This window comes from Zootoca vivipara, chromosome 7 (assembly GCF_963506605.1).
Source record: "Zootoca vivipara chromosome 7, rZooViv1.1, whole genome shotgun sequence".
NCBI classification, from domain to species: domain Eukaryota; kingdom Metazoa; phylum Chordata; class Lepidosauria; order Squamata; family Lacertidae; genus Zootoca; species Zootoca vivipara.
In genome coordinates, this window is record NC_083282.1 from 66,066,059 (window position 1) to 66,079,894 (window position 13,836).

Below are 13,836 nucleotides of genomic sequence, written 5' to 3' on the forward strand. Positions count from 1 at the left end.
TTAAACAAGAATGGACAAAATGAGAAATGTGCAACACCTATGAAGTTCATTACAAGACCTCCAAGGACTATTGTTTTAGAAAACTTCTATCCTCACAATGCATCTGCAATGCTCAGGGAGGTTTTCAACAACAAAAAGCAGGAAAAAAACCATTAAAATCTTCTGTCCAACAAGAGCAATAATTTCCAGAATTAGAACTTGTTAGCCAGTCCAATGAAAAAATATTAAGGTTACAGTAAGTTAATAGTAAAATATCAGTGAATAAGGCAGGGGTTTTCAACCAGAGTGCCGTGGCACCCTGGGGTGCCTTGAATGATGGTCAGGTGTGCTGCAGGGAAAGCTGCCTCCTCACACTGCCTCACAGGGGCCTGGGAAGCATCCCCTGACTAGCCCCAGAGAAACCATTCGCCTGGGGAGCTTGTAGTTGGGGCTGCTGCAACAAACAGCTATGCAAGCCTTAGAGAGGCAGAGACGCAAGAAGCCATCAGAAGGGGGAGAGAAAGAAAGAGGGACAGAGGCCAGTGTTGCCCATGGCACCCCTGACCATCATTCAAGGCACCCCAGGGTGCCACGGCACACTGGTTGAAAACCACTGCTGTAACGTACAAAGATATGCCTGGCAAAGAAGGATGGGGCATCAAAGGCTACATTAAACTTAAATGGAACTGTTGATCCTCTTGTAATAAAATTGTTGGGAAAGTATCCTGGGTAAGGGATGTCAAACTGAAAACAGGTGGAAGGGTTTTATATCTCACCCAGCAATTACCCAAGTGCTACTACACAAATAACCTTCTTCCCCAAAATATCAATCCCATCTGAGTTCAACTGCAAATCATCAATCTAGACAATTTAAAGTATTAGAACTCAAATCAACATGTGTTCTAAGGGCACTGGCTTACTAGCTCTGAAGATAAATTTGTAGGAAGTATGGTGGAGATGCTGTGGTTCTCAGTGGAAGCCTGCAAATTGATATACCACTTCGCCCAAGTACTTGTGATTACCTAGTTTTTTAGGTGGTGGTCTAAAAAACAACTCTCCTCACTATTTATTTCTCAAAGTCCCACCTGTTTATCTATACAGTACCTATTACCTATGTTAGACAGCAACAAGGCAAACATTACCTGAGGGTAATATGGCGGTATATAAATTCTAACAACAACAACAACAACAACTTTAAGTCACATACCTGCAAACCACCTTCCATGTAATGCATTGACAGCTGCAATTGCTGCAGCTATTGAAGGGCATTTGACATACACATTACCCTGAAATACAAACAACATTAACTGCATTTAACAGAACCTTTCACTTGCAGATTCAACAGAAATCAACAATTCAAGTTGTTGGAACAAAACTACCGATTAAATATGAACAAATATTTTAATCCATCAAATTAATTTAATATACTTATATCCTGCCTTTTCTGCACGAAGTTAATTCAAGGCAGCTTATGCTAAAATACATCCTGCAATAAAAAAAGAAAAAGTAATTTGTTCTGAATGTTTAACCTGAGACAAAAGTCTGATGGTAGCATTTTGTACCAACTGAAGTTTCCAAAAGCTTTTCAAGGGCAGTGCCACAAAAAGCACGAGGTAACTAAGGATTGAAAGACTGGCATGGTCCAGTTTCATCAGGAAGGGTTATATCTGGCATATCAGCCAAAGGTGAGCACATAGCCACCTGTGCATCTGAAAGCAGAACTAGATTAAGGAGCATTCCTACATGATCTTGTAGGGCAGAGCTGGGGAATCTGTGGCCTTTCAATTGTTTCTGGACTACAATTCCCATCATCTCTGACCACTAGCCATGTTGGCTGAGGCAGGTTGGGAGTTCAACAACATCTGGAGTTCTACAGGTTCCCCATAAAAGTTTTAGGTGCATGCAAATCTCATTTAGGTTTCAGAGTATCATCTTTTTTCCTTTAACTGAGATGGTCTATGGCAGAGCTTTCCAAACTGTGTGTCATGACATGTTTGTGTGTCAGCTGTGGTGTGGTGCACGTGAACACACCCCACGCACCTCCCAGGGTTGAAAAGAGGTTACTCTAAACCTCTGGTTTGCTAGTAAAACTGAATTACTGTGTCCATGCAGTACTTACTGAACCTATATTCTTTGCAGCTAGTGATTCAGGATTCATAAGCATGTATTTTAACCTTGCAATGATGTAAATAGTAATTGAATCAATGTCTGTATAGACATTTGTTCACTGACAACTGAGTAACAGTTTTCTGGCATAACACAGAGCATACTTTAGTTTGGTCTGTTTGTAGAACATAAAATGCTCCCAAGTACTTGACCGTTCTATCAGTAGTATAGCCACATATTGTAGAAGTAAAGGAACAGATAGAAGTTACCACCTTTGGGTACTGATTTAATCAACATACCTGAGCTGAATTTTTGTCTACATAAATATGGGCAACGCCTCCATGTTTGTTACACTCCTCAATCACATCATCCTTAATTTCTGTATCCCAGCCAGCATCTTCTTCACTGAAGAGTAAGACAATACAATAAATTAATTATTCTTCATATGTATACTGAAAATAGAGAAATAAAACAGATTTTACAAAAGAGAGAGAGAGAGAGATTAACTTACGTTTGAGGATTAAACATATTGGAGAGCTGGAAGCACTGTGTTGCAAGTGGTTGTACAGAAGCAGCTGCTGCCAACACTGGAGAAGAAAGTGTAGAGTAAGTTTCTCCTTATTTTAAGAAGCACAAAATTCAGGTTGGGATATGCCTAAAAGCCCTGTCAGTAGAAGCCTTGTGCATAACAGACTTTCTTCTTTTCTTTCCCTCCTCCGCAACTGGCTGCGAGAGGCATGCCAGCGGAGGCAGAATGGTCCCCCTGGCAAGCTGATACACTTGCACAGGCAGAACGTTTGTAATATCACAGTTGAATTCCACCCTCAGATTACAACTAAGACTTTAAAAGTACCAGGGCAAATTTATCATAATACATTGTTATAAAATAGAAAACAAAGGTTTACAAAATACAGTGAACGCTCGGGTTGTGAATGTGATCCATGCGGGAGGCACGTTCACAACCAGCAGCGTTCGCAACCAGCAGCGTTCGCAACCTGCAGCATAACATCTGCGCATCGCAATTCGGCGCTTCTGTGCAAAGCATGATTTAGCGTTTCTGTGCGAGCGCCGAAACCCGGAAGTAACCCATTCGGGTACTTCTGGGTTCGTGCGGTGCACAACCTGAAGTGTCTGTAACACAAGGTATGACTGTATGATTTTGCTGCAAGAATACAGTTCCTAATAAGCAGTCTTTCCCATTCAAATTTTAAAAAACTGGAGTTCTACTTCAAAGCCTTTAAAATGGGCAAGGAGGTATATTTGCAATTCAATTTGTTGAGCCTTGTGCTAACAAGTAAACTGACTGCATTATGTCCCTGTCAAGAAACACTAAGTAATTTGAACAGCTATCTGAATTCACGGGTTGTATTAAACTAAGTCCTACTTAGAGCAGAGGTGCCAAAAGTTAATGAACCTAATTTAAACATGCCTTATTAACTTCAATAGGCCTACTCCCGTCCCCATTTCTGAGGACAAGATACTGTCTGAAACATATAGGGAGAAATTCAACATTGTGCTAAGCAGATTGCTCTGTTGGAATTTCTGATGCAATGATCTGTCTTTTTCTCCCCCTGTGCAGTTTCCAGGGTGTTCCCCGCCCTGCCCCACAACCAATTTTGGATAAGGATAAGTTCCTGAAAAGGCTTCCATTGGCAGTGTTTGTTATTTGAATATTGCACATACATTTTGCTCTACTAAAAGTAGTAAATAATGCCCCCTTTTTGGGAGGGGGGTCAAAGGGGCTCCAATAAAACAACACATGGCTCCTTTAACTAGGGAGACTGTCAACTGTTTATTTCTTCCTTCATCCTGGACCAGACAAATAAGCTTGCATAAATGTCCTTAGATCAAAAGAGCCTATGCTTTACAAAATTTAGATCCAACTCAGAAATGGTTCAGGAACAACTAGAGTACAACTGAGTGGACTGTCTGAGAACAGTTATAAGACTACACCCAAAATCCCAGTAGTGTATGTATAGGTTTTTGAGTGTCAGCACATCCACACCAGAATTGGTGAAAAATGAAATTCTTTTAGAAGAATTGGAAAATAGAAATAAACATTTTCCATCCAATCCAGTGTTTTATTATTTACTTTAACAAAAGACAAAAGCTCAAATGTCATCTTCATACTGGATCCACTGATATCACCCTATCTTAACTAGGTGAGCATCCATTTCTCCTTGCTACCAATTTCTCAAGTTCCATAGCCAAGCATGATAGGCTGAAAGCAGTGGAAGTTTTCTCTTGTCTGTGGCTTGGACAGGGAAAGAAACAGGAGAAATTAATGCTGTATCTTTTCTTATCCAAACTGTTGGGAACTGTCTAAAGCAGGGGTAGACAACCTAAGGCCCATGCGCTGGATGCGACCCAATTGCCTTTTCAATCCGGTCCACTGATGGTCAACACGTTTTTACATGAGTAGAATGTGTGCTTTTATTTAAAATGCATCTCTGGGTTATTTGTGGGGCATAGGAATTCATTCATTGTTTTTCAAAATATAGTCTAGCCCACCACATGGTCTGAGGGACAGTGGACTGGCCCACGGCTGAAAAAGGTTGCTGACCCCTGGTCTAAAGCTTCTAAGAGTTCCTCTCACGGGTAGTAAGGCGCACTTGCTCTTGCTCTCAAGCAGGTAGAATTGTATTTGCCTGTCTTTCTAGCCATTTACAACTATATTCAAAATCAGTCTCACCTTCACTCTGCTGTGAAAGTCGTGTCTGTAAATCTAAAGAAAAATATTGCAGAGAACATTTTAATGTAACATTTGGAATACAAATTTCTCTCACACATCCCTTAGTACCAACCATTCCTCTATGAAAATTTGTCACTGTGCATGCATAAGCTAGCAGACAAGAAGCAATAAAAGAAAGAGGTCATATGATAATTTCACAAGCAATTCAAGACTGGTTATGTGAAATGTGTTCTGTATATCTGAGTCAGCCAGTCATTTGAGCCATTAAATCAGAGGCTGGACACCAAAGCAGAAAACAGGACAAGGACAAGCAGGAGCAGTTTTAATCTTCATCACAGGACAAATGTGAGATACAGCAACATAAGGCAGAAAGCTGTACATGCAACCACTACATAAAGGTCTTGACAACCACATAACTAACATCCATAAAAGTGATGGGATAATAATGTGTGTAGAATTTAATACTGAAAGCTCATGCTGCAAGTCAGGAATCAGCAATCATTCAATAACTGTCCTGATTTAAAGCATCAATAGCTTAGTCAAGTGATCTCCCTGTTGTGTTGGCGGTGATTCAATACAGAATAGAGTTAGGATATCATGTCTTGGGCCCCAGTCTTTGTGCTATGGTGTGCTGCAGAGCAGAATCTTGTTGCCAATGCATCCATATGAAGCCATTGGGAACAGTCATGAGGAGTTTGGGGGCCAAGTATCATCAGTATGCTGATGACATGCAGCTCTAATCTCCACAATATCTGAATCAGGAGAAGTTAAACATGAAATGGACCACTGGGCAAAGTAGGAAACTGGATGAGGAGCCTAAGAAGGCACTGTGGAATAATGGTTCCCATGACTGGGGAATTGGCCTCCTGCCTATTATGGACATGAGTATGCTCTCTCTGAAAGAACAGGTTCATAATTTGGGGGTTCTCTGTCACTTTAGGCTCAGGTAGACTCAGTGACTAGGAGTGCCTTTTACAAGCTATGGTTATCAACTATGGCTGTTCTTAAGACAGGGATAGCCTGATCACTAGTAGCCTCAATTCTCATTACTACAATGTTCTCTATGTGGGGCTATCCTTGGACGAGGTATGTATGTATGTATAAATAATATTGATGATGATGATGTTCAGTCTAGAAGCTCCAGCAGCTGCTAAATACTGTGGCTAGAATGCCAGTAGGGACAGATTATCATCAGCACATAAATCTGGCACTTCAAAACTCGCACTGGCTGTCCATGTTACTAGGCCAAGTTCAAGGTTCTTGTATAGTTTACAAAGCCCTTAATATTCTGAGCCCAGGATACCTTATATCCCTGCCTGATCTCTGAGATCTTCAGAGTAATCAGTTTTAGTGGTCTCCCGTGGTTCAAATCCGCAGTCCATATCCCTCAGGAGATGCACATTCAGTATTGTGGGCCTGATTCTGTAGAACTCCCTCACAACTGATATTATACAGGGCCCTCTGATAGTTGAATTTCAGGTGCCTGAAAACCTTTCTATTTCAGCAGGCATTTAAATACATTCTGTTTTTATGATTAATTTTATTTCCTGCATAAAATTTTATTCACTGCTACTTTTGTAATCTGATTGTACCGCAATTTCTGTGACTAAGTGGTATATAGTTGAAATAAATGAAATAAAGTGATACAGAAAATTGCTGTGATTGTGCAAATCAGCTAACATATCATAATCAATAGGTGAGTTATCTTCCTTAATAATAACTTCCAGATTACAGTACTTAGAAAAAGCAATTTTACCTGCTACAGCGCTAAATGCTAATGATCCACTCATCTGAAGAGCTTGCTGTGCAGCTGGAGGAATTTGCAAGCCAGTACCTGGAACAGAAAGCCATTAATCTATTTTGTACTACAGGCTCTACATTTAACTAGGATACTAAAATTATGAAAAATGGTTTTGTGCTACAAGTACAACCTATAATGAGCCCAATCAAAGCTACTAGCTTTACAGCTCTCCCCTCCCACTTCCACATGGTTTGGGGAGACTTCTGCTGTGTTAATAATAATAATAATTTATTATTTATACCCAGCCACTCTGGGCGTTCCAACAAAATACTAAAATACAGAAATCCATCAAACATTAAAAGCTTCCCTAAACAGGGCTGCCTTGAGATGCCTTCTAAAGGTCTGGTAATTGTTATTCTCTTTGACTTCTGGTGGGAGGGCATTCCACAGGGTGGGTGCCACAATACCGAGAAGGCCCTCTGCCTGGTTCCCTGTAACTTGGCTTCTCGTAGCGAGAGTATGTTTAATTTCCAGACAGCAGTTTAATTAAAAAAAACTCTGATTAGTTAAAGCCAGCTTCATTACCCATGGTTTAAAGTTTACTGACTTTTGGAGCTTACAAGTTTATTTTAAACCTTGATTCTGATTAGCACCTCATGACAAGCTAGGATTCACGAAACTCAAAGCAAATGCAGCAGGCATTTATTTCCCAGCTGCACAGGAGGTGGTAAGAGAAATAGGAAGTGCAGCCTTAGGTTTGTTCACTTCATCCCCATAGTATTAAATCATGGTTTAAGCACTGTATGCAAACTAGCTTAAAGTCTTGGGAATCAATGTAGCCAAACTAGAAGGTCTACAACATGGAGATGACTATGTCCCACAGCTAGAAAAGCTTGGCAGTGAGCTTTCCTTTAAGACTGAAATCATAATAGTAGTATGTAGTGTAGTGTTATGCTAAAAATACCTTAGAAGAAAATATGTACTATGCTTTTTACAAATATACTTACCCTCAGCGAGTCTTGCCATTAACTGAAGACGGCCAGTTGTTCCCAAGTCAATTCCAGTCCTTTCCAGTTCATCGCTGTCCAAAAATGAGCTAGCACTGGATGCATCTGTACGTTCAGTTACATGGCCTACTTTCATTGGCCTGCCAGCTAGTTCAAACCCATTTAGTTGTTCCAAGGCCTTTTTAGCACACTCAGAATCTGAAAACTAAACAAATTAATCTATGGTCATTTAAAATACAGCTGTTGGCAGACTTTTATTTCAGCATTTATTATTTTTTTAAAAATGACCTACATCCTATTAAGTTTCAGTCATAAAGCTAATACCAGAACCCTTCAAATAACTGGTTTAGTGTGACAGAAGCCACAATGTATTTGATTTTTTGTTGTTGTTGCTATAAAACCCAGAGATACAGACATTTACATGGGAGCACAAACTAACTTTAAACATGAGCAACCACTGGCATACTTCCATCAGGTTTAAAGGGTTATAGTGTTTGTCAACTTGACGTTTGCATTTAGTAATTTTATGTAACTTGAGGAGTTGCATACTTGTCTATGGACAATATTGCCTCCATCCTTTCATTTTCAATTTGCTTTTATCAACACAGCAACATACAGTTGTAACTTGGAAGTCGAACGGAATCCGTTCCGGAAGTCCATTCAACTTCCAAAATGTTCGGAAACCAAAGCTGCAGAAGCCCCATCGGACATTTGGGTTCCAAATAACGTATGCAAGCCGGAACACTCACTTCCGGGTTTGCAGCATTCAGGAGCCAAAACGTCTGTGTACCAAGGCATTCAGGATCCAAGATATGACTGTAGTCTACTGAACGCCACTATCTGGTAGTGAAGCAGCTATCTTCATTTCACACTCCAACTTTAAGTCCAGTACAATAGCAGTGGTTGCTCATGTTTAAAGAAAACTGGAATTATTCTACCATTGTGAACATACCCAAAACCTGGGGCTTAGTACCTAACTTTCAGAATTACAGTATATTCCTGCGTATAAGACTACTTTTTAACCCAGGAAAGTCTTCTCAAAAGCCAGGGGTCGTCTTATACGCCGGGCCGTATTTCTTATACAGTGAGTATATCCCAAACTCTATATTTTAACTGGAAAAGTTGGGGGTCGTCTTATACGCCCAGTCGTCTTATACGCCGGAATATACGGTATTCATGTTTATGACTTAAAATATCTTCAACTTCTTTCAGGGCACATTATAAAAAGTGTGGTACATATTGTAATTTTACACATGTAAACTGAAACTAAGTTAAGGATCACAAAAGTCTAAAAAATCAGAACATCTTAAGATCTAAGAATTTTCACTTGGAAACAATATATTTCATTGACATCAGTAGAACCTATTTGCCACAATAAACTTTATAAACTTACAGTAATAAATCCATATCCTTTGGAACGTCCAGTTTCACTGTCCATCATCAGCTGAATGCTTTCAATCTGAAAAGACCAGTACCAATTAGTACTGTATATAAAACCTACTTTCATCAATTCTTATTTTATAGAAAAGGATGTAGAAGAAAACAAAGTCTGTTTGTCCAGGATTATAATGCAAATTGGAATATGCACAGAATGTTCTAATAGCTCCCCTGAAATCCTCAAGATTTGGATCGTGAAATCCTTAAGAATAGGTGTGTCACACATAACACTAAAAAATCATACTTTTGTGCTATTCCTAAGTGCTCCGTTCTCAGACACTCTGCTTACTCATTTGCTGGTTGAGGCAAACCATCAACAGCAGTTACAAGCAAACCTTCTAATTATGATATTTCCTGAAAACTGGGACTGTAAACTGGGGAGTGTGAGGGGGAAAGGGAGCACAAGATTTGTTCCCATGGTGCCAGACCACAGTTTGATGTTATCACAGTGTCGTTGAAAGCACAAACCAGAATAATATTGCAGTTAGACAGATGAAATATTATTTCAATTTTTACAATCGGCTAAGATAGCAGTCTACGCAACTTGGCATCCACTACTATAGAAGTGCAACTGCAAGTTACTCAATCAAGACTGGTCTTTAGGATCAAATGAATATATGCAGTGTTTATTTCTACTTGAACTAACATTTCTTAAAATCAGAGTAAGGAAGTTAGCCAATTAAACCATTCAGGAATTCATAATTCTGTCACTACTACTAGGTGCAGTTGTCCCCAATGAACTAAAAAACTTACCCGCCCAAAAGGTTCAAAGATTCCACGAAGCATATCTTCAGTTATATTGAAGTGTAATGATCCCACATACAGTCTCATGGGGCCTGCACTTCCTTTTTGTAGGTTATTAGCCATTGCTGCCGCTCGATTTTTCTCTGCCTAGAAAAGTTACCCCAAATAGAAACAATCCACATTACTAAATATAGTTTAACCATTAACTGTCCCACATTTAACTGAGGAATGCTTCAGACTGTATTCAAAAACTGTGAGTGTGAGAGGGGGGGTGCACTACAGATTAGGGCAAGTTCAAAAATTGTATTATTACATTAAGCAAAAAACAAATAAAGCATGCATATTAGCAGAAGCCCCCCAACTCACTGTAAGTTTAGTGCACTCAAAAATAAATACTAAAAAAAGGGACTTCCAATGATTCAAGAGTAGGAGTTTGCTGTCATCACCAGTATTTTTAGTGCCAAACAAATTTTAACTAAGCATTCACCATCTTAAAAATGCAACTGTTGATAAATTAGAAGTGATTTCCACCTTTTGGTCTACTATCAAGCACTGTTTATTGTAAATAACTAGGCACAAGCATTAAGAAATATACTACTATTACTATTAACAATAATATTCAAGTAGATGGCATTTAAATTTGCAAATAGGCATGCTAGTTTATTCTCATAAACTTTTTTATCTGCCATCTCTGTTTCTTATCTGTTATCAATCATTGTTTAGTCAAACAACTTTTGAAAGTCCCCTAATCTTCAACAGCACTTCGAGGTATGGCACAGGTTGACAAACTCAAACAAAAGAAGTCAAAAATATACTGGACATATTCAAGGTTCTTGTATAACCCTAAATGACACTTAAGATCTATCCAGAGTTGAGAATGGAATGTAAGGACTCGATCACAAGTGACTCATAGAATTGTAGAGTTGCAAGGGTCATCTACTCCAACCCCCTGCAATGCAAGAATAAAGTGCCCATGAAGTAAGATTTACTGATCATAACGGAGCTAGAACAGAAATTAGTATCAACTTACTTGAGATGCTTGTACAATAATTGGTACCCCCAAAACTCGTTGTCCTGTTAATCCAATTGCCAAAGGTACTGAACTAACATCAACAAATTCCACATAAGCAATTCCCTTGGAACGTCTGGAGTTTCTGTCTGAAATCATGCGTACATCACGGACCTAGAAAGATGCGAACAGTTAAAACTTGTTTTACCTATTTGAAAAGTTTAATCAGCATAGACTTCAGTTTCCCCAGATTCCTGACTTAAGTATATCCAAGTAAGCAAATGTCATTTTGCAGTGTGCAGACACGGTCTGGCTCAAAGGTAACATTAAGCCACTGTTTAGCACTATGTGGACACGCCTCATGGAACATGAGCAAAGCATCAGTGTCGCACATTCCTCTCTACTTCACCCAGAGCAGGACTTGCAGAGTTTAATTACATGTTGAAAGCATGCTTAATGTTAAACATGTTTGAAAAAGGAATCCATTTCATAATAAGCCAACTTAAAACCATGCCTGCAGATAAACTTGTGAAAACTGCAGTGCCATTAAATGACTTTGGAGGGTGGTAGATCACTGCCAGTTTTTGATACTTGTTGGTAGATCACAACCTACTTGAGGTTGGACATGCCTGTTCAAGACCATCTGGTGTAACAACTGTGAAACTTTCAGAGTCAAAAGCGTCAGCATCTTACACCATCAGAAAAGTAAGCAAATCATGGGTGGATCCTGAGATTCTGTTTTTGCCGAATCCCCCTCACCACACCCCTGAAAGTCTACTACAGAGGGGAAGAGAGGGAAATCAACAAAACTGCCTTTCCCCCTAACATTAGACAGAGGCGCCACAGAATGGCACCTTAGGATCCAATCACATTTTTTTGCTAACACGCACTAAGTAACATGCACGTTACTTACTTTCTCCTATTTCCTGAGTGTGGCCAAAATAATGGAACAGGACAATCCTACCGTACCTTGGTTTTGTCTATGTCAGACATGTTCAACCAGTCAACCGCAATCGACCAATAGATCGCAGTAGTGATCCTGGTCGATCGTGGGATTAAACCAAGTGAGCAAGCAATGTCGCCGCCCCTTCCCCAGGCTTCCGCCGCAGCCGCAAGGAAGGCCAGGCGGCAAGCACAAGGAAGGTTGCCCAGACCGGCCTTCCCACCAGCGGCGGGACCCAGCACTGGGGGGAGCAACATTCCTTGCCTGCTCACTTGCTGCCCGGCCCGGCTGCAGCAGTGGCCCTGGCGCTGGGTCCCGCCACTGCCGAGAAGGCCAGGCTGGGCAGCAAGCGCAAGGAATGTCGCCTGGCCCCGTCCTTCTGGCAGCGGGGGTGAAAGGTTTGCGGGGGTGTGTGCAATCGGGATCACGTCAGCAACGCAGCTCCCTTTGACAGGGGGGGGGGGAGAGCTGGTTAAGGGGAGAGAGAGGGAGATGGGCTAGCTGGGGATGGAGAGAGAAGCCAACTGGCTCCTCAGAGAGAGAACTTTTGCCCCCCTTTCCTCCCCCCCCCCACTTAAACTCCCCCCTCCTGCATCCACTTAGCCACCTCCTTCCACACATGCAACCCGCCCATGCTCCTCGTCCCTCCAATGACAATGGGTAGGTCACTGCCAGTTTTTTATACTGGGAGTAGATCGCAGTCTCTTGGGAGTTGGACATGCCTGGTCTATGTTATTTTAGCTAGCAAGTCCTCACGTGGAAGCTTCTTTAGACTTAGCCTAAAAATTCAGCAGCTCAGTCTTGCAAGTCATCTCAAATACACCACTGTATCTTAAATGGAATTTAATATACAGAAAGTTTGAAAAAATCTGCTCAGTTATTCTGCTTTAAAAATATTAGGATGACACCGGAAGAAATTTGAGTTATTGACACCTCACCTTTCCTACAGTAGAGAAAAACTCTTCCAAATCTCTTGGCCTAATTCTTGCAGCAAGCTGCATACAGAATACTGTTCGAGCATCTCTCTCCTCTGGAGTTAGATTATCAATAGGTTCTCTGAAAATAATAGATAAACCATGGTCAGTAATTTTCTATTTTAAAAGAAGATAATTTGAACACATTTGTTCTGATATTCATTAAATCCATTTACACTCAGACACAGATGGAGGTATAACATTCAAATAGCACATGCTTCAAGTAAGGCAGACAGGTACCCGTTTTTCAACTGCACCAGATATCTACAGTCCCCTTTAATGAGATGTGTCCATGTCTAAATATCTCAGAATTCATTATTTAAAATGCAAAGAAAGCTATTGCCCTCAGAAAAGGGCTCCTTCCTGTGTAATGTATTTCCTACCCCAATATACATTCCTACCCCAATGTGTAACGCAGATGAAAAAGACAAAATAGGGTTTGGGAGAAGGCGCTTGGGGTTAACAAAGGATGTTTTAGAGGTCTTGCACCCCGATTCTACAAGTATGCCTGGAAAAATCTGTTAATTTAATGGACATACTTCTAAGTACGTACACCTTACCTAATCCCAGCATTAGAAAGGAAATGCTTTTAACCTCAACGTACTTTAATAGTTGTGTATGTCTGAAATGAAAGAATGTATTCAGCCATTTTACAAATTTATGTCTTTCGATACTCTATCCATACAAAGGCAGTAATCAGTATAGCACTGGGCAGCAAGAGAAATGCAATGATGCATAGAAAAATGAAGGCATAGCACTGTATTTATCAAGCTTAAGCAGAATAGCACTTTTTACACACAAAAATGCATTGATCATATACTTTGCAACTGAAAGGAGATATTACAAAATGTTTCAATCTCCCTCCAAACATTATTTACACCTTACCCTTTCAAAATGTCCACATTTTGTGGACTGTGGCAAGAATGGGATTAAGGTCTAAACCTAACAGCACTCTGTTCGCAAAGTAACCATGACTCCCAGTTACAAGACTGCAAATTTATGCCTGCCATTGAATCTTTAATTCAATCAGCCCCCTATTTTCAAAGCAAGTCCCCTGTATGTGGGCAGGCTAGACAGGAACACACAGGGGCCGAGATCTATACATGGGTGCTGCCAGAAAATTTTGGTAGGAGAGATGAATTCACAAGCTTAAGCTCACAGGAGCCCAAAGTTAGTAGCTAGGCTGAAAGCAAGAAAGCAGCCC

At 40.4% G+C, this 13,836-nt stretch overlaps 1 protein-coding gene across 7 annotated transcripts in view; it reads right to left on the reverse strand.

Annotated features, from left to right (window-relative positions):
• Positions 1-13,836, reverse strand: part of RBM39 (RNA binding motif protein 39) — a 34,027-nt gene that overhangs the window by 538 nt on the left and 19,653 nt on the right. For 6 of the 7 annotated variants that reach the window (XM_035121955.2, XM_035121961.2, XM_035121957.2 and 3 more), the window contains 10 exons: positions 12,597-12,714; positions 10,737-10,889; positions 9,716-9,853; positions 8,919-8,984; positions 7,526-7,730; positions 6,534-6,611; positions 4,778-4,810; positions 2,597-2,672; positions 2,385-2,490; positions 1,187-1,265 (listed from right to left, as the gene is read on the reverse strand). In XM_035121955.2, coding sequence (XP_034977846.2) covers positions 1,187-1,265; positions 2,385-2,490; positions 2,597-2,672; positions 4,778-4,810; positions 6,534-6,611; positions 7,526-7,730; positions 8,919-8,984; positions 9,716-9,853; positions 10,737-10,889; positions 12,597-12,714 — 1,052 coding nt within the window. Of the gene's footprint in view, positions 1-1,186; positions 1,266-2,384; positions 2,491-2,596; positions 2,673-4,777; positions 4,811-6,533; positions 6,612-7,525; positions 7,731-8,918; positions 8,985-9,715; positions 9,854-10,736; positions 10,890-12,596; positions 12,715-13,192; positions 13,252-13,836 lie in introns of those variants that run through there. The other variant, XM_035121966.2, reaches the window with a different exon arrangement.